This window comes from Oncorhynchus keta, mitochondrion (assembly GCF_023373465.1).
Source record: "Oncorhynchus keta mitochondrion, complete genome".
Taxonomy (NCBI): Eukaryota; Metazoa; Chordata; class Actinopteri; order Salmoniformes; family Salmonidae; genus Oncorhynchus; species Oncorhynchus keta.
Window position 1 is genome coordinate 1 of NC_017838.1, and position 16,656 is coordinate 16,656.

At 45.8% G+C, this 16,656-nt stretch overlaps 13 protein-coding genes and 24 non-coding genes across 37 annotated transcripts, besides 2 other annotated features; 28 read left to right on the forward strand and 9 right to left on the reverse strand. All coding sequences in view use genetic code 2, as the record gives it.

Moving 5' to 3' along the window:
• On the forward strand, positions 1-68 carry KEH35_t01. Its single transcript has one exon. It is a non-coding gene; the product is annotated as a tRNA-Phe (tRNA).
• On the forward strand, positions 69-1,014 carry KEH35_r02. Its single transcript has one exon. It is a non-coding gene; the product is annotated as a 12S ribosomal RNA (ribosomal RNA).
• On the forward strand, positions 1,015-1,086 carry KEH35_t02. The gene has a single exon. It is a non-coding gene; the product is annotated as a tRNA-Val (tRNA).
• KEH35_r01 lies at positions 1,087-2,765 on the forward strand. The gene has a single exon. It is a non-coding gene; the product is annotated as a 16S ribosomal RNA (ribosomal RNA).
• On the forward strand, positions 2,766-2,840 carry KEH35_t03. Its single transcript has one exon. It is a non-coding gene; the product is annotated as a tRNA-Leu (tRNA).
• Positions 2,841-3,815, forward strand: ND1 (NADH dehydrogenase subunit 1). The gene has a single exon. It carries the CDS (start codon positions 2,841-2,843, stop codon positions 3,813-3,815), a length of 975 nt encoding a protein of 324 aa, YP_006280894.1.
• Positions 3,816-3,818: 3 nt separating this feature from the next.
• KEH35_t04 lies at positions 3,819-3,890 on the forward strand. Its single transcript has one exon. It is a non-coding gene; the product is annotated as a tRNA-Ile (tRNA).
• On the reverse strand, positions 3,888-3,958 carry KEH35_t05. The gene has a single exon. It is a non-coding gene; the product is annotated as a tRNA-Gln (tRNA).
• KEH35_t06 lies at positions 3,958-4,026 on the forward strand. Its single transcript has one exon. It is a non-coding gene; the product is annotated as a tRNA-Met (tRNA).
• On the forward strand, positions 4,027-5,076 carry ND2 (NADH dehydrogenase subunit 2). Its single transcript has one exon. The coding sequence runs from the start codon at positions 4,027-4,029 to the stop codon at positions 5,074-5,076; it is 1,050 nt and encodes a 349-aa protein (YP_006280895.1).
• Position 5,077: 1 nt separating this feature from the next.
• Positions 5,078-5,149, forward strand: KEH35_t07. Its single transcript has one exon. It is a non-coding gene; the product is annotated as a tRNA-Trp (tRNA).
• A 1-nt stretch (position 5,150) lies between these two features.
• Positions 5,151-5,219, reverse strand: KEH35_t08. Its single transcript has one exon. It is a non-coding gene; the product is annotated as a tRNA-Ala (tRNA).
• Position 5,220: 1 nt separating this feature from the next.
• On the reverse strand, positions 5,221-5,293 carry KEH35_t09. Its single transcript has one exon. It is a non-coding gene; the product is annotated as a tRNA-Asn (tRNA).
• Positions 5,294-5,327: an origin of replication (replication origin of L-strand).
• Positions 5,328-5,394, reverse strand: KEH35_t10. Its single transcript has one exon. It is a non-coding gene; the product is annotated as a tRNA-Cys (tRNA).
• Positions 5,395-5,465, reverse strand: KEH35_t11. Its single transcript has one exon. It is a non-coding gene; the product is annotated as a tRNA-Tyr (tRNA).
• A 1-nt stretch (position 5,466) lies between these two features.
• Positions 5,467-7,017, forward strand: COX1 (cytochrome c oxidase subunit I). Its single transcript has one exon. It carries the CDS (start codon positions 5,467-5,469, stop codon positions 7,015-7,017), a length of 1,551 nt encoding a protein of 516 aa, YP_006280896.1.
• Positions 7,018-7,088, reverse strand: KEH35_t12. Its single transcript has one exon. It is a non-coding gene; the product is annotated as a tRNA-Ser (tRNA).
• Positions 7,089-7,092: 4 nt separating this feature from the next.
• Positions 7,093-7,166, forward strand: KEH35_t13. The gene has a single exon. It is a non-coding gene; the product is annotated as a tRNA-Asp (tRNA).
• A 14-nt stretch (positions 7,167-7,180) lies between these two features.
• COX2 (cytochrome c oxidase subunit II) lies at positions 7,181-7,871 on the forward strand. Its single transcript has one exon. A coding segment is annotated over exon 1 (691 nt).
• KEH35_t14 lies at positions 7,872-7,945 on the forward strand. The gene has a single exon. It is a non-coding gene; the product is annotated as a tRNA-Lys (tRNA).
• A 1-nt stretch (position 7,946) lies between these two features.
• On the forward strand, positions 7,947-8,114 carry ATP8 (ATP synthase F0 subunit 8). The gene has a single exon. The coding sequence runs from the start codon at positions 7,947-7,949 to the stop codon at positions 8,112-8,114; it is 168 nt and encodes a 55-aa protein (YP_006280898.1).
• Positions 8,105-8,788, forward strand: ATP6 (ATP synthase F0 subunit 6). The gene has a single exon. The coding sequence runs from the start codon at positions 8,105-8,107 to the stop codon at positions 8,786-8,788; it is 684 nt and encodes a 227-aa protein (YP_006280899.1).
• COX3 (cytochrome c oxidase subunit III) lies at positions 8,788-9,572 on the forward strand. Its single transcript has one exon. A coding segment is annotated over exon 1 (785 nt).
• On the forward strand, positions 9,573-9,642 carry KEH35_t15. Its single transcript has one exon. It is a non-coding gene; the product is annotated as a tRNA-Gly (tRNA).
• On the forward strand, positions 9,643-9,991 carry ND3 (NADH dehydrogenase subunit 3). The gene has a single exon. A coding segment is annotated over exon 1 (349 nt).
• On the forward strand, positions 9,992-10,061 carry KEH35_t16. The gene has a single exon. It is a non-coding gene; the product is annotated as a tRNA-Arg (tRNA).
• ND4L (NADH dehydrogenase subunit 4L) lies at positions 10,062-10,358 on the forward strand. Its single transcript has one exon. It carries the CDS (start codon positions 10,062-10,064, stop codon positions 10,356-10,358), a length of 297 nt encoding a protein of 98 aa, YP_006280902.1.
• On the forward strand, positions 10,352-11,732 carry ND4 (NADH dehydrogenase subunit 4). Its single transcript has one exon. A coding segment is annotated over exon 1 (1,381 nt).
• Positions 11,733-11,801, forward strand: KEH35_t17. Its single transcript has one exon. It is a non-coding gene; the product is annotated as a tRNA-His (tRNA).
• Positions 11,802-11,870, forward strand: KEH35_t18. Its single transcript has one exon. It is a non-coding gene; the product is annotated as a tRNA-Ser (tRNA).
• A 1-nt stretch (position 11,871) lies between these two features.
• On the forward strand, positions 11,872-11,944 carry KEH35_t19. Its single transcript has one exon. It is a non-coding gene; the product is annotated as a tRNA-Leu (tRNA).
• On the forward strand, positions 11,945-13,783 carry ND5 (NADH dehydrogenase subunit 5). Its single transcript has one exon. It carries the CDS (start codon positions 11,945-11,947, stop codon positions 13,781-13,783), a length of 1,839 nt encoding a protein of 612 aa, YP_006280904.1.
• ND6 (NADH dehydrogenase subunit 6) lies at positions 13,780-14,301 on the reverse strand. Its single transcript has one exon. The coding sequence runs from the start codon at positions 14,299-14,301 to the stop codon at positions 13,780-13,782; it is 522 nt and encodes a 173-aa protein (YP_006280905.1).
• On the reverse strand, positions 14,302-14,370 carry KEH35_t20. The gene has a single exon. It is a non-coding gene; the product is annotated as a tRNA-Glu (tRNA).
• A 3-nt stretch (positions 14,371-14,373) lies between these two features.
• Positions 14,374-15,514, forward strand: CYTB (cytochrome b). Its single transcript has one exon. A coding segment is annotated over exon 1 (1,141 nt).
• Positions 15,515-15,586, forward strand: KEH35_t21. The gene has a single exon. It is a non-coding gene; the product is annotated as a tRNA-Thr (tRNA).
• On the reverse strand, positions 15,586-15,655 carry KEH35_t22. The gene has a single exon. It is a non-coding gene; the product is annotated as a tRNA-Pro (tRNA).
• Positions 15,656-16,656: a D loop (control region).

Below are 16,656 nucleotides of genomic sequence, written 5' to 3' on the forward strand. Positions count from 1 at the left end.
GCTCGCGTAGCTTAACTAAAGCATAACACTGAAGCTGTTAAGACGGACCCTAGAAAGTCCCGCAAGCACAAAGGCTTGGTCCTGACTTTACTATCAGCTTTAACTGTACTTACACATGCAAGTCTCCGCATTCCTGTGAGGATGCCCTTAATCCCCTGCCCGGGGACGAGGAGCCGGCATCAGGCGCGCCCCGGCAGCCCACGACGCCTTGCTAAGCCACACCCCCAAGGAAACTCAGCAGTGATAAATATTAAGCCATGAGCGAAAGCTTGACTTAGTTAAGGTTAAGAGGGCCGGTAAAACTCGTGCCAGCCACCGCGGTTATACGAGAGGCCCTAGTTGATAACTACCGGCGTAAAGAGTGGTTATGGAAAATATTTAATAAAGCCGAACACCCCCTCAGCCGTCATACGCACCTGGGAGCACGAAGACCTACCGCGAAAGCAGCTTTAATTATGCCTGACCCCACGACAGCTAAGAAACAAACTGGGATTAGATACCCCACTATGCCTAGCCGTAAACCTTGATAGAAATATACAATTGATATCCGCCAGGGAACTACAAGCGCCAGCTTAAAACCCAAAGGACTTGGCGGTGCCTCAGACCCACCTAGAGGAGCCTGTTCTAGAACCGATAACCCCCGTTCAACCTCACCACCTCTTGTTTTACCCGCCTATATACCACCGTCGTCAGCTTACCCTGTGAAGGCCCTATAGTAAGCAAAATGGGCAAAACCCAAAACGTCAGGTCGAGGTGTAGCGCATGGGGTGGGAAGAAATGGGCTACATTCTCTAAATTAGAGCATTACGAACCACGCTGTGAAATCAGCGTCCGAAGGTGGATTTAGCAGTAAACAGAAAACAGAGAGTTCTCTTGAAACTGGCTCTGAGGCGCGCACACACCGCCCGTCACTCTCCCCAAGTTCAACCTATCCTTCTAATTAAGAAGCCAACCGAACAAAGGGGAGGCAAGTCGTAACATGGTAAGTGTACCGGAAGGTGCACTTGGAATAATCAGAGTGTAGCTAAAATAGTAAAGCACCTCCCTTACACCGAGAAGACATCCGTGCAAATCGGATCACCCTGAGCTGACTAGCTAGCCAACTCACTTGGTCTAACACCACAACATATATACCCCCATAAAACTTAGAATTAAGTCAACAAACCATTTTTCCACCTTAGTACGGGCGACCGAAAAGGAAATAATTGAGCAACAGAAAAAGTACCGCAAGGGAAAGCTGAAAGAGAATTGAAATAACCCATTTAAGCCCAGAGAAGCAGAGATTAAATCTCGTACCTTTTGCATCATGATTTAGCCAGCAAACCTGAGCAAAGAGAACTTTAGTTCAGGCCCCCGAAACTAGACGAGCTACTCCGGGACAGCCTATTGTAGGGCTAACCCGTCTCTGTGGCAAAAGAGTGGGACGAGCCCCGAGTAGAGGTGATAAACCTATCGAGCCTAGTTATAGCTGGTTGCTTAGGAAATGAATAGAAGTTCAGCCCCCCGGATTTCTTAGGACCTTAAGGTAAAACTAATATTGTCCCAAAGAAGCCAGAGGAGTTAGTCAAAGGAGGTACAGCTCCTTTGAACAAGGACACAACCTTAACAGGCGGCTAAGGATCATAATTAATAAGGTAACCTGTTACAGTGGGCCTAAGAGCAGCCACCTGCACAGAAAGCGTTAAAGCTCAGACAGACATAAACCTCTTATTCTGATAAGAAATCCCACCCCCCTAACCGTACTAAGCCGTTCCATGCCCTCATGGAAGAGATTATGCTAGAATGAGTAATAAGAGAGAACAACTCTCTCCCAGCACATGTGTAAGTCGGATCGGACCCACCACCGACAAATAACGAACCCAAACCAAGAGGGAAATGTAGGCCAGAATAAACACCGAGAAGAACCTATACCAATAAATCGTTAACCCCACACAGGAGTGCCCCCCGGGAAAGACCCAAAGGAAGAGAAGGAACTCGGCAAACACAAGCCTCGCCTGTTTACCAAAAACATCGCCTCTTGCAAATCAAAACATAAGAGGTCCCGCCTGCCCTGTGACTATGGGTTTAACGGCCGCGGTATTTTGACCGTGCGAAGGTAGCGCAATCACTTGTCTTTTAAATGAAGACCTGTATGAATGGCATCACGAGGGCTTAGCTGTCTCCTCTTCCAAGTCAATGAAATTGATCTGCCCGTGCAGAAGCGGACATAAGTACATAAGACGAGAAGACCCTATGGAGCTTTAGACACCCGGCAGATCACGTCAAAAACCTTGAACTAACAAGTAAAAACGCAGTGACCCCTAGCCCATATGTCTTTGGTTGGGGCGACCGCGGGGGAAAATAAAGCCCCCATGTGGACTGGGGGCACTGCCCCCACAGCCGAGAGCTACAGCTCTAAGCACCAGAATTTCTGACCAAAAATGATCCGGCAAACGCCGATCAACGGACCGAGTTACCCTAGGGATAACAGCGCAATCCTCTCCCAGAGTCCCTATCGACGAGGGGGTTTACGACCTCGATGTTGGATCAGGACATCCTAATGGTGCAGCCGCTATTAAGGGTTCGTTTGTTCAACGATTAAAGTCCTACGTGATCTGAGTTCAGACCGGAGTAATCCAGGTCAGTTTCTATCTATGAAGTGATGTTTCCTAGTACGAAAGGACCGGAAAGAAGGGGCCCATGCTTAAGGCACGCCCCACCCCCACCTGATGAAGGCAACTAAAACAGACAAGGGGGCACACCAAAATTGCCTAAAAGAACGGCGCGCTAAGATGGCAGAGCCCGGTAATTGCGAGAGGCCTAAGCCCTCTTTCTCAGAGGTTCAAACCCTCTTCTTAGCTATGATCACTACCCTAATCACCCACATTATTAATCCACTAGCATACATCGTACCTGTTCTGTTAGCAGTTGCTTTCCTAACCCTACTTGAACGAAAAGTCCTTGGGTATATGCAACTTCGAAAAGGACCAAACATTGTCGGCCCCTATGGACTACTACAACCCATCGCGGACGGTCTAAAACTATTTATTAAAGAACCAGTCCGACCCTCTACCTCTTCACCTTTTCTATTTCTCGCCACACCTATACTTGCCCTTACACTTGCACTCACTCTATGAGCCCCCATACCTATTCCTTACCCTATTACAGACCTCAACCTAGGAGTACTATTTGTACTCGCACTATCAAGCCTCGCCGTATATTCTATCCTGGGATCAGGATGGGCATCAAACTCCAAATACGCCCTAATCGGAGCCCTCCGAGCAGTAGCACAAACTATTTCCTACGAAGTTAGCCTAGGCTTAATCTTACTTAGCGTGATCATTATCACCGGGGGATTCACCCTTCAAACCTTCAACGTAGCCCAAGAAAGCATCTGACTACTAGTACCAGCCTGGCCACTTGCCGCCATATGGTACATTTCTACCCTAGCTGAAACAAACCGTGCACCATTTGACCTTACAGAAGGAGAGTCAGAATTGGTCTCAGGGTTCAATGTAGAGTATGCTGGCGGACCCTTCGCCCTATTTTTCCTAGCCGAATATGCTAATATCCTTCTAATAAATACACTCTCAGCCGTCCTATTTCTAGGGGCATCCCACATCCCTGCCTTCCCTGAATTAACTGCTCTAAACCTAATAACAAAAGCTGCTCTCCTCTCCGTTGTATTTTTATGAGTACGAGCCTCATACCCGCGATTTCGTTACGATCAACTCATACACTTAGTTTGGAAAAGCTTCCTGCCCCTCACTCTGGCCCTTGTACTGTGGCATCTAGCACTCCCCATCGCGCTAGCTGGCCTCCCTCCTCAGCTTTAACCCGGAATTGTGCCTGAGTGCTTAAGGACCACCTTGATAGCGTGGCTGATAGGGGTTCAAGTCCCCTCAATTCTAGAGAGAAGGGGCTCGAACCCATCCTCAAGAGATCAAAACTCTTGGTGCTTCCACTACACCACTTTCTAGTAAGGTCAGCTAATTAAGCTTTCGGGCCCATACCCCGAATATGTTGGTTAAAGTCCTTCCTTTACTAATGAACCCCTACGTACTCACCATCTTACTTTCTAGTCTAGGATTAGGCACAGTCCTCACCTTTGCCAGTTCCCACTGACTACTCGCATGAATAGGCCTAGAAATTAATACCCTCGCCATTATTCCAATTATAGCGCAACAACACCACCCCCGAGCAATTGAAGCAACAACCAAATATTTTTTGACGCAAGCAACCGCCGCAGCAATAATCCTTTTTGCTAGCACCACCAACGCCTGACTAGTGGGGGAGTGAGAAATTCACCAACTATCACACCCTCTGGCAACCACAACAGCAATGTTAGCCCTTGCCCTAAAGCTTGGACTTGCACCCGTTCACTTTTGATTACCAGAAGTTCTACAGGGTCTTGAACTCACTACAGGACTAATTTTATCAACTTGACAAAAACTCGCGCCTTTCGCACTTATAATTCAAGTAGCCCCAACAATCAACTCTTCCCTACTTGTAGCAATCGGTCTTCTATCAACACTCGTAGGGGGCTGAGGTGGACTTAACCAAACCCAGCTACGTAAAATTCTAGCATACTCCTCAATCGCCCACTTAGGCTGAATAGTACTAATTTTACAATTCGCACCCTCACTCACACTCCTCAGCCTCTCCCTATATATTATCATAACATCTTCAGCATTCCTCACACTAAAAACCAACAACTCCATAACCATCAACACTCTCGCAATTTCATGAACTAAATCTCCCACCCTTGCAGCACTAACCGCTCTCGTACTATTATCGCTTGGGGGTCTACCACCTCTCTCAGGCTTTATGCCAAAATGACTCATTTTGCAAGAACTAGCAAAACAAGGACTCCCGCTATCTGCCACACTAGCTGCTATAACAGCCCTCCTCAGCCTTTACTTTTATCTACGACTCTGCTACGCCTTAACCCTCACTATTTATCCTAACACCCTAACTGCAACAGCCCCCTGACGCCTCAACTTTACCATAATCACACTACCACTTTCAATTGTTACTATTTTAGCCCTGGGACTACTTCCCCTCACACCAGCTGTAACCGCAATATTAACTTTGTAGTAAGGGCTTAGGATAGTACTAAGACCAAGAGCCTTCAAAGCTCTAAGCGGGAGTGAAAATCTCCCAGCCCTTGTTAAGACTTGCAGGACTTTATCCCACATCTTCTGAATGCAACCCAGACACTTTAATTAAGCTAAAGCCTTTCTAGGTGGGAAGGCCTCGATCCTACAAACTCTTAGTTAACAGCTAAGCGCTCTATCCAGCGAGCATCCATCTACTTTCCCCCGCCACCGGGGGGGCGAGGCGGGGGAAAGCCCCGGCAGGCTATTAGCCTACTTCTTCAGATTTGCAATCTAACGTGTGGTACACCACAGGACTTGATAAGGAGAGGAATTAAACCTCTGTTTATGGAGCTACAATCCACCGCTTAAACCCTCAGCCACCCTACCTGTGGCAATCACACGATGATTCTTCTCAACCAACCACAAAGACATTGGCACCCTCTATTTAGTATTTGGTGCCTGAGCCGGGATAGTAGGCACCGCCCTGAGCCTACTAATTCGGGCAGAACTAAGCCAGCCAGGCGCTCTTCTAGGGGATGACCAGATCTACAATGTAATCGTTACAGCCCATGCCTTCGTTATAATTTTCTTTATAGTCATACCAATTATAATCGGAGGCTTTGGAAACTGATTAATCCCCCTAATGATCGGGGCACCAGATATAGCATTCCCACGAATAAATAACATAAGCTTCTGACTCCTACCTCCGTCCTTCCTCCTCCTCCTTTCTTCATCTGGAGTTGAAGCCGGCGCTGGTACCGGGTGGACAGTTTATCCCCCTCTAGCCGGAAACCTTGCCCACGCAGGGGCATCTGTCGACTTAACCATCTTCTCCCTCCATTTAGCTGGAATCTCCTCAATTTTGGGGGCCATTAATTTTATTACGACCATTATCAACATAAAACCCCCAGCTATTTCTCAGTACCAAACCCCGCTTTTTGTCTGAGCTGTACTAATCACTGCTGTACTTCTACTATTATCACTCCCCGTTCTGGCAGCAGGTATTACTATGTTGCTCACAGATCGAAATTTAAACACCACTTTCTTTGACCCAGCGGGTGGCGGAGATCCAATTTTATACCAACACCTCTTTTGATTCTTCGGTCACCCAGAGGTCTATATTCTGATCCTCCCAGGCTTTGGTATAATTTCACATATCGTTGCATATTACTCTGGTAAGAAAGAACCTTTCGGGTACATAGGAATAGTGTGAGCTATAATAGCCATCGGCTTGTTAGGATTTATCGTTTGAGCCCACCACATATTTACTGTCGGGATGGACGTGGACACTCGTGCCTACTTTACATCTGCCACCATAATTATCGCTATCCCCACAGGAGTAAAAGTATTTAGCTGACTAGCTACACTGCACGGAGGCTCGATCAAATGAGAGACACCACTTCTCTGAGCCCTAGGATTTATCTTCCTATTTACAGTGGGCGGATTAACGGGCATCGTCCTTGCTAACTCCTCATTAGACATTGTTTTACATGACACTTATTACGTAGTCGCCCATTTCCACTACGTACTCTCAATAGGAGCTGTATTTGCCATTATAGGCGCTTTCGTACACTGATTCCCCCTATTCACAGGGTACACCCTTCACAGCACATGAACCAAAATCCATTTTGGAATTATATTTATCGGTGTAAATTTAACCTTTTTCCCACAGCATTTCCTAGGCCTCGCAGGGATACCACGACGGTACTCTGACTACCCGGACGCCTACACGCTATGAAACACTGTATCCTCAATCGGATCCCTTGTCTCCTTAGTAGCTGTAATTATGTTCCTATTTATTCTTTGAGAGGCTTTTGCTGCCAAACGAGAAGTAGCATCAATCGAAATAACTTCAACAAACGTAGAATGACTACACGGATGCCCCCCACCCTACCACACATTCGAGGAACCAGCATTTGTCCAAGTACGAACGTACTAACGAGAAAGGGAGGAATTGAACCCCCATGTGCTGGTTTCAAGCCAGCCGCATAACCACTCTGCCACTTTCTTCTATAAGACACTAGTAAAACTAGTCTATTACACTGCCTTGTCAAGGCAAAATTGTGGGTTAAAACCCCGCGTGTCTTAAGCACTTAGCTATAATGGCACATCCCTCACAATTAGGATTCCAAGACGCGGCCTCCCCTGTTATAGAAGAACTTCTTCATTTCCACGACCACGCTCTTATGATTGTTCTTCTTATCAGCACACTAGTGCTTTATATCATCGTAGCAATAGTCTCTACCAAACTTACTAATAAGTATATCCTTGATTCTCAAGAAATTGAAGTCGTTTGAACTATCCTCCCAGCTGTAATCCTCATTCTCATCGCCCTCCCCTCCCTCCGAATTCTCTATCTTATAGATGAAATTAACGACCCGCACCTTACTATTAAAGCAATGGGCCACCAATGATATTGAAGCTATGAATACACTGACTACGAAGACTTAGGCTTTGACTCTTACATAGTCCCTACACAAGATTTAGTGCCCGGCCAATTCCGTCTTCTAGAAACAGACCATCGAATAGTTGTCCCTGTAGAATCCCCAATCCGAATCCTCGTTTCAGCTGAAGACGTCCTTCACTCCTGAGCCGTTCCTTCCTTAGGTGTAAAAATAGATGCAGTCCCAGGACGATTAAACCAAACAGCCTTTATTGCCTCTCGACCTGGAGTATTCTACGGACAATGTTCTGAAATCTGCGGGGCCAACCATAGCTTCATACCCATCGTTGTTGAAGCAGTGCCCCTGGAACACTTCGAGAAATGATCCACTATAATACTTGAAGATGCCTCACTAAGAAGCTAAATCGGGGATAGCGTTAGCCTTTTAAGCTAAAGATTGGTGGCCCCCAACCACCCCTAGTGACATGCCCCAACTCAACCCCGCCCCCTGATTTGCTATTTTAGTATTCTCATGACTGGTTTTCCTAACTGTTATTCCCCCAAAAGTACTTGGCCACACCTTCACAAATGAGCCCACCTCACAAAGCACTGAAAAAGCTAAACCTGAACCCTGAAACTGACCATGACACTAAGCTTCTTCGACCAATTTATGAGCCCCACATATTTAGGTATCCCACTTATCGCTGTGGCGTTAACCCTCCCATGAATTCTTTTCCCCACCCCTTCTGCCCGATGGCTGAACAACCGCCTAATTACCCTTCAAGGATGGTTCATCAACCGATTCACCCAACAACTTCTTTTACCACTTAATCTGGGCGGTCACAAATGAGCAGCTCTGCTAACCTCTCTAATACTATTTCTTATCACCCTAAACATACTGGGACTACTTCCATATACATTCACCCCCACCACGCAACTCTCACTCAATATAGGCCTCGCAGTCCCGTTATGACTCGCCACAGTAATTATTGGTATACGAAACCAACCTACCGCCGCCCTAGGTCATCTCTTGCCTGAAGGAACCCCCGTCCCACTAATCCCTGTACTGATTATCATCGAAACAATTAGCCTTTTTATCCGCCCCCTCGCCCTTGGCGTACGACTTACAGCCAATCTCACGGCGGGCCACCTTCTTATCCAACTAATTGCCACAGCAGCCTTCGTTCTTTTACCTTTAATACCTACAGTAGCAATCCTAACCTCTATTGTCCTATTTCTACTTACCCTTCTTGAAATTGCTGTAGCCATGATTCAGGCCTACGTTTTTGTCCTACTCCTAAGCCTCTATTTACAAGAAAACGTTTAATGGCACACCAAGCACACGCATACCACATGGTTGACCCAAGCCCCTGACCTCTGACCGGCGCAATTGCCGCCCTTTTGCTTACATCAGGCACTGCAGTCTGATTCCACTTCCACTCGCTCACTCTACTGTCCCTGGGTAATGTTCTACTACTCCTCACCATATACCAGTGGTGACGAGATATCATCCGAGAAGGTACCTTTCAAGGACATCATACACCCCCGGTCCAAAAAGGATTACGATATGGCATAATCTTATTTATTACCTCCGAAGTATTCTTTTTCCTCGGCTTCTTCTGAGCCTTCTACCACGCTAGCCTCGCCCCCACACCTGAATTAGGGGGTTGCTGACCCCCCACAGGCATTACTACTTTAGACCCCTTTGAGGTCCCACTTCTTAATACTGCGGTCCTTCTAGCATCTGGTGTTACCGTTACATGAGCCCACCACAGCATCATAGAGGGGGAACGAAAACAAACCATTCAAGCTCTCACCCTCACCATCTTGCTGGGGTTCTACTTCACTTTCCTCCAGGGCATAGAATACTACGAAGCCCCCTTTACAATCGCTGACGGCGTATACGGCTCCACTTTCTTTGTCGCCACAGGATTCCACGGCCTACACGTAATCATCGGCTCTACTTTTCTGGCTGTTTGCCTTCTACGACAAATTCAATACCATTTCACATCTGAACATCATTTTGGCTTTGAAGCCGCTGCTTGATATTGACACTTTGTAGACGTTGTGTGACTCTTCCTATACGTTTCTATTTACTGATGAGGCTCATAATCTTTCTAGTATTAATTAGTATAAGTGACTTCCAATCACCCGGTCTTGGTTAAAATCCAAGGAAAGATAATGAACTTAATTACAACAATCATTACTATCACCATCACATTGTCCGCAGTACTAGCCACTATCTCTTTCTGATTACCACAAATCTCCCCCGACGCAGAAAAGTTGTCTCCCTATGAGTGCGGATTTGACCCACTAGGGTCCGCCCGCCTCCCCTTCTCTTTACGCTTCTTTTTAATTGCCATCCTCTTTCTCCTATTTGATCTAGAAATTGCCCTCCTTCTCCCCTTACCTTGGGGGGATCAACTCAGTACCCCAACCCTAACACTTATTTGATCCACTGCCGTACTCGCCCTCCTTACTCTTGGCTTAATTTATGAATGAACCCAAGGAGGCTTGGAATGAGCCGAATAGGCAGTTAGTCCAAAACAAGACCCTTGATTTCGGCTCAAAAGACCATGGTTTAAGTCCATGACCGCCTTATGACACCAGTACACTTCAGCTTTACCTCAGCCTTTATTCTAGGGCTTATAGGACTCGCGTTCCACCGCACCCATCTTCTCTCAGCCCTTCTTTGCCTAGAAGGAATAATGCTCTCTCTATTTATTGCCCTCTCCCTCTGAGCCCTTCAAATAGAAGCAACTGGTTACTCAGTAGCTCCTATACTTCTCCTAGCATTCTCAGCCTGTGAAGCCAGCGCAGGATTAGCCCTGCTAGTAGCAACCGCACGAACACACGGCACAGATCGCCTCCAAAGCTTAAACCTCCTCCAATGTTAAAAATCCTGATCCCTACACTCATGCTTTTCCCAACAATCTGGCTCAGCCCCGCGAAATGGCTATGAACCACATCAATTGCTCAAAGTCTAATTATCGCCCTAGCAAGTTTAACCTGACTTAAGTGATCGTCAGAAACCGGATGATCTTCCTCTAACCTCTATTTAGCAACTGATCCCCTATCAACACCTCTGCTAGTATTAACCTGCTGATTACTCCCCCTTATAATCCTCGCTAGCCAAAATCACCTATCCCCTGAACCATTAAATCGCCAGCGTACCTATATCTCCCTCCTGGTCTCCCTCCAAACATTCCTGATCCTAGCATTCGGGGCCACAGAAATTATTATATTTTACATCATATTCGAAGCCACACTACTCCCAACCCTAATTATTATTACCCGTTGAGGAAATCAAACAGAACGTCTCAATGCTGGCACCTACTTCTTATTTTATACACTAGCTGGTTCCCTGCCCCTCCTCGTGGCCCTACTTCTCATACAAAACGATAACGGAACCCTATCTATGTTTACCCTGCAGTATACACAACCTTTACACCTTTTAACATGGGGTGATAAACTATGGTGAGCTGCCTGCCTTTTAGCTTTCCTTGTAAAAATGCCACTCTATGGCGTACACCTTTGACTTCCTAAAGCCCACGTAGAAGCCCCAATCGCCGGATCTATGATCCTAGCGGCTGTGCTCCTCAAACTGGGAGGGTACGGTATAATACGTATAATAGTTATACTGGACCCCCTTACCAAAGAACTAGCCTACCCCTTTATCGTTTTAGCCCTTTGAGGTATCATTATAACTGGGTCCATCTGCCTTCGTCAAACGGACCTGAAATCACTAATCGCCTACTCTTCAGTAGGCCACATAGGACTGGTTGCAGGGGGTATTTTAATTCAAACGCCCTGAGGATTCACTGGCGCAATTATCCTCATAATCGCACACGGCCTCGCCTCCTCAGCACTATTCTGCTTAGCCAATACTAGCTACGAACGCACTCATAGCCGAACCATACTACTGGCACGAGGGATACAAATGATTCTTCCCCTAATAACCACTTGATGATTTATCGCTAGTTTGGCCAATCTCGCCCTTCCTCCTCTCCCCAACCTGATAGGCGAACTAATAATCATCACTTCTATATTTAACTGGTCATATTGAACTCTTATTCTCACAGGGCTGGGTACATTAATTACAGCAAGCTACTCCCTCTATTTATTCTTAATAACCCAGCGGGGGCCCCTACCTTCCCATATCATTGCTCTTGAACCTACCCACACCCGAGAGCACCTACTTATTATTTTACATCTCATCCCAATTGTCCTCCTAATTTTAAAGCCTGAACTCATGTGAGGCTGATGTTTCTGTAGATATAGTTTAACCAAGACATTAGATTGTGATTCTGAAAATAGAGGTTAGAACCCTCTTATCCACCGAGAGAAATCTGTCGATATCAGAGACTGCTAATCTTCTGCCGCCCCAGTTAAATTCTGAGGTTCACTCGTGCTTCTAAAGGATAACAGCTCATCCATTGGTCTTAGGAACCAAAAACTCTTGGTGCAAATCCAAGTAGCAGCTATGCACCCCACTACACTCATCTTAAGCTCATCCCTTTTAATAATCTTTGCACTTCTAATCTATCCTCTTATCACCACTCTCACCCCTACCCCTCAGCACAAAAACTGATCCCTTAACCAAGTGAAAACTGCCATCAAAATGGCCTTCCTAGTAAGCTTACTCCCCCTTTTTATMTTCCTAGATCAAGGAACTGAAACTATCGTCACTAACTGACAATGAATAAACACCACAACCTTTGATATTAACCTTAGCTTTAAATTTGACCACTACTCCATTATTTTTACCCCGATCGCCCTGTACGTAACCTGATCTATTCTCGAATTCGCATCATGGTACATACATGCCGACCCCAATATAAACCGGTTCTTTAAATATCTCCTCCTCTTCCTGATTGCCATAATTATTTTAGTCACCGCCAATAACATATTTCAACTATTCATCGGCTGAGAAGGAGTTGGAATTATATCGTTCCTCCTCATTGGGTGATGGCACGGACGGGCTGACGCTAACACAGCTGCCATACAAGCTGTAATTTATAACCGTGTAGGAGACATCGGACTTATCTTGAGTATGGCCTGGTTCGCAATAAACCTTAACTCCTGAGAAATTCAACAAATATTTGCCTCTTCAAAAGGACTCGACCTTACACTCCCTCTTATGGGCCTCATTCTAGCCGCCACCGGCAAATCAGCGCAATTTGGACTTCACCCGTGACTTCCTTCAGCGATAGAAGGTCCTACGCCGGTATCTGCCCTACTACACTCCAGCACCATAGTAGTCGCGGGCATCTTCCTATTAATTCGACTCCACCCTCTTATAGAAAATAACCAAACAGCCCTAACCACTTGCTTATGCCTAGGAGCCCTAACCACCCTATTCACCGCTACCTGTGCCCTAACACAAAATGATATTAAAAAAATTGTTGCATTCTCTACGTCCAGTCAACTAGGACTTATGATAGTTACCATCGGACTTAATCAACCACAACTAGCCTTTCTCCACATCTGCACTCACGCATTCTTCAAAGCTATACTTTTCTTATGCTCGGGCTCAATTATTCACAGTTTAAACGACGAACAAGATATCCGAAAAATAGGAGGCATACACAACCTCACCCCATTTACTTCCTCCTGCCTTACAATCGGAAGCCTTGCACTTACCGGCACCCCCTTCTTAGCAGGGTTTTTCTCTAAAGATGCTATTATTGAAGCCTTAAACACCTCCCACCTCAACGCCTGGGCCCTCACTCTTACCTTACTAGCCACCTCATTCACTGCCATTTACAGCCTCCGAGTTATCTTTTTCGTCTCTATGGGACACCCCCGCTTTACGACAACGGCCCCTATTAATGAAAATAACCCATCCGTAATTAACCCAATCAAGCGGCTAGCCTGGGGGAGCATCATTGCAGGACTACTAATTACATCGAATTTCCTCCCTACCAACACACCCGTAATAACTATGCCCACCCACTTGAAATTAGCCGCTCTCCTGGTTACCATCTTAGGTCTTCTCATTGCATTAGAACTTGCGTCACTAACTAGCAAGCAATTTAAAACTACACCCAACATTATCACACACAACTTCTCCAACATGCTAGGATTCTTCCCCGCTATCATCCACCGATTAATTCCTAAACTAAACTTAACTCTAGGACAAACCATTGCCAGCCAAATGGTTGATCAAACATGATTTGAAAAAGTCGGCCCGAAAGGAATTATTTCAACGCACCTACCCATAGTCACAACGACAAGTAACATCCAACAAGGCATAATTAAAACATACCTCACTCTATTTTTCCTTTCAACAACTCTAGCTGTTCTACTGACATTAACCTAGACTGCTCGAAGCGCCCCCCGACTCAGCCCCCGTGTCAATTCTAGCACTACAAAAAGTGTTAATAGAAGTACCCAAGCACATGCAATTAACATTCCCCCTCCATGAGAATATATCAACGCCACCCCACTCGTATCCCCACGCAAGACAGAAAGCTCCTTAAACTCATCCACCGCCGTCCATGAGGTTTCATACCATCCACCCCAAAATAAGCCCGCCACTAACACCACCCCTAACGTGTACACTACCACATAACCTAGAACCGAACGATCCCCCCAAGACTCGGGAAAAGGCTCAGCAGCTAAAGCCGCTGAATAAGCAAATACCACAAGCATTCCCCCCAAATAAATCAAAAATAGTACCAAAGATAGAAAGGATCCCCCGTGACCCACCAAAACACCACAACCTACACCTGCTGCTACAACCAACCCCAAAGCAGCAAAGTAGGGCGCAGGATTGGATGCAACAGCTACAAGCCCTAAAACCAGCCCTAAAAGAAATAAAGACACAAGATAAGTCATAATTCCTGCTCGGACTCTAACCGAAACTAATGACTTGAAAAACCACCGTTGTTATTCAACTACAAGAACCTAATGGCCAACCTCCGAAAAACCCATCCTCTCCTAAAAATCGCCAATGACGCACTAGTCGACCTCCCAGCACCATCTAACATCTCAGTCTGATGAAACTTTGGTTCACTCCTGGGCTTATGCCTAGCCACCCAAATTCTTACCGGGCTCTTCCTAGCCATGCACTACACCTCCGACATTTCAACAGCTTTTTCCTCTGTCTGCCACATCTGCCGAGATGTCAGCTACGGCTGACTAATTCGGAACATCCACGCTAACGGAGCATCTTTCTTTTTTATTTGTATTTATATACATATCGCCCGGGGACTTTATTACGGATCCTACCTATACAAAGAAACCTGGAATATCGGAGTTGTACTTTTACTTCTCACTATAATAACTGCATTCGTGGGCTACGTCCTCCCGTGAGGACAAATATCCTTTTGAGGAGCCACTGTAATTACAAACCTTCTTTCCGCTGTCCCCTACGTAGGAGGCGCCCTAGTCCAATGAATTTGAGGCGGGTTCTCCGTTGATAACGCCACCCTAACACGATTTTTCGCCTTTCACTTCCTATTCCCTTTCGTCATCGCAGCTGCTACAGTCCTTCACCTCCTATTCCTTCACGAGACAGGATCTAATAACCCGGCAGGAATTAACTCCGATGCCGATAAAATCTCGTTTCACCCTTACTTCTCGTACAAAGACCTCCTAGGGTTCGTAGCCATACTTCTTGGTCTAACATCGTTAGCCCTCTTTGCACCAAACCTCCTGGGGGACCCGGACAATTTTACGCCCGCCAACCCACTGGTCACCCCGCCTCATATCAAACCCGAATGATATTTCCTATTCGCTTACGCAATCCTACGCTCTATCCCCAACAAACTTGGAGGGGTACTCGCCCTTTTATTCTCAATCCTTGTCCTTATAGTTGTCCCCATCCTGCATACATCTAAACAACGAGGATTGACCTTTCGACCGCTAACCCAATTCTTATTTTGAGCTTTAGTAGCAGATATGCTCATCCTAACCTGAATCGGAGGTATACCCGTAGAACATCCGTTCATTATTATCGGCCAAGTTGCCTCAGTAATCTACTTCACCATCTTCCTAGTTCTTTCCCCATTAGCCGGCTGGGCAGAAAATAAAGCCCTCCAATGAGCCTGCCCTAGTAGCTCAGCGCCAGAGCGCCGGTCTTGTAATCCGGAAGTCGGAGGTTAAAACCCTCCCTAGTGCTCAGAGAGAGGAGATTTTAACTCCCGCCCTTAACTCCCAAAGCTAAGATTCTAAGTTAAACTACTCTCTGGCGGCTACATCCCGCACATTTGTAAATGCTATAACTTGTAAACCCAATGTTATACTACACTATGTATAATATTACATATTATGTATTTACCCATATATAATACTGCACGTGAGTAGTACATTATATGTATTATCAACATATACTTATTTTAACCCCTCATACATCAGCACTAATCCAAGGTTTACATTAAGCAAAACACGTGATAATAACCAACTAAGTTGTCTGCAACTGATTAATTGCCGCATCAATAAACCTCCAACTAACACGGGCTCCGTCTTTACCCACCAACTTTCAGCATCAGTCCTGCTTAATGTAGTAAGAACCGACCAACGATATATCAGTAGGCATACTCTTAATGATGGTCAGGGACAGAAATCGTATTAGGTCGCATCTCGTGAATTATTCCTGGCATTTGGTTCCTAAGTCAAGGGCTATCCTTAAGAAACCACCCCCTGAAAGCCGAATGTAAAGCATCTGGTTAATGGTGTCAATCTTATTGCTCGTTACCCACCAAGCCGGGCGTTCTCTTATATGCATAGGGTTCTCTTTTTTTTTTTTTCCTTTCAGCTTGCATATACAAGTGCAAGCAAAGAAATCTAACAAGGTCGAACCAGATCTTGAATTCCAGAGAACCCATGTATCATGGTGGAATGATATTCTATAAAGAATCACATACTTGGATATCAAGTGCATAAGGTCAGTTATTTTCTTCACAGATATCTAAGATCTCCCCGGCTTCTGCGCGGTAAACCCCCCTACCCCCCTAAAGCTGAAAGATCCTTATGTTCCTGTTAAACCCCTAAACCAGGAAGTCTCAAATCAGCGTAATATTTTTATATACATTAATGAACTTTTGATGCACTTTATAGCATTTGGCACCGACAACGCTGTAATGCGTATAATTTCATAATTAAAGTATACATTAATAAACTTTTCGTCCCCTTTCACACACTCAGCACCGACAACGCTATTATCAGCGCCATTTTCCCGCACCGCCCGCT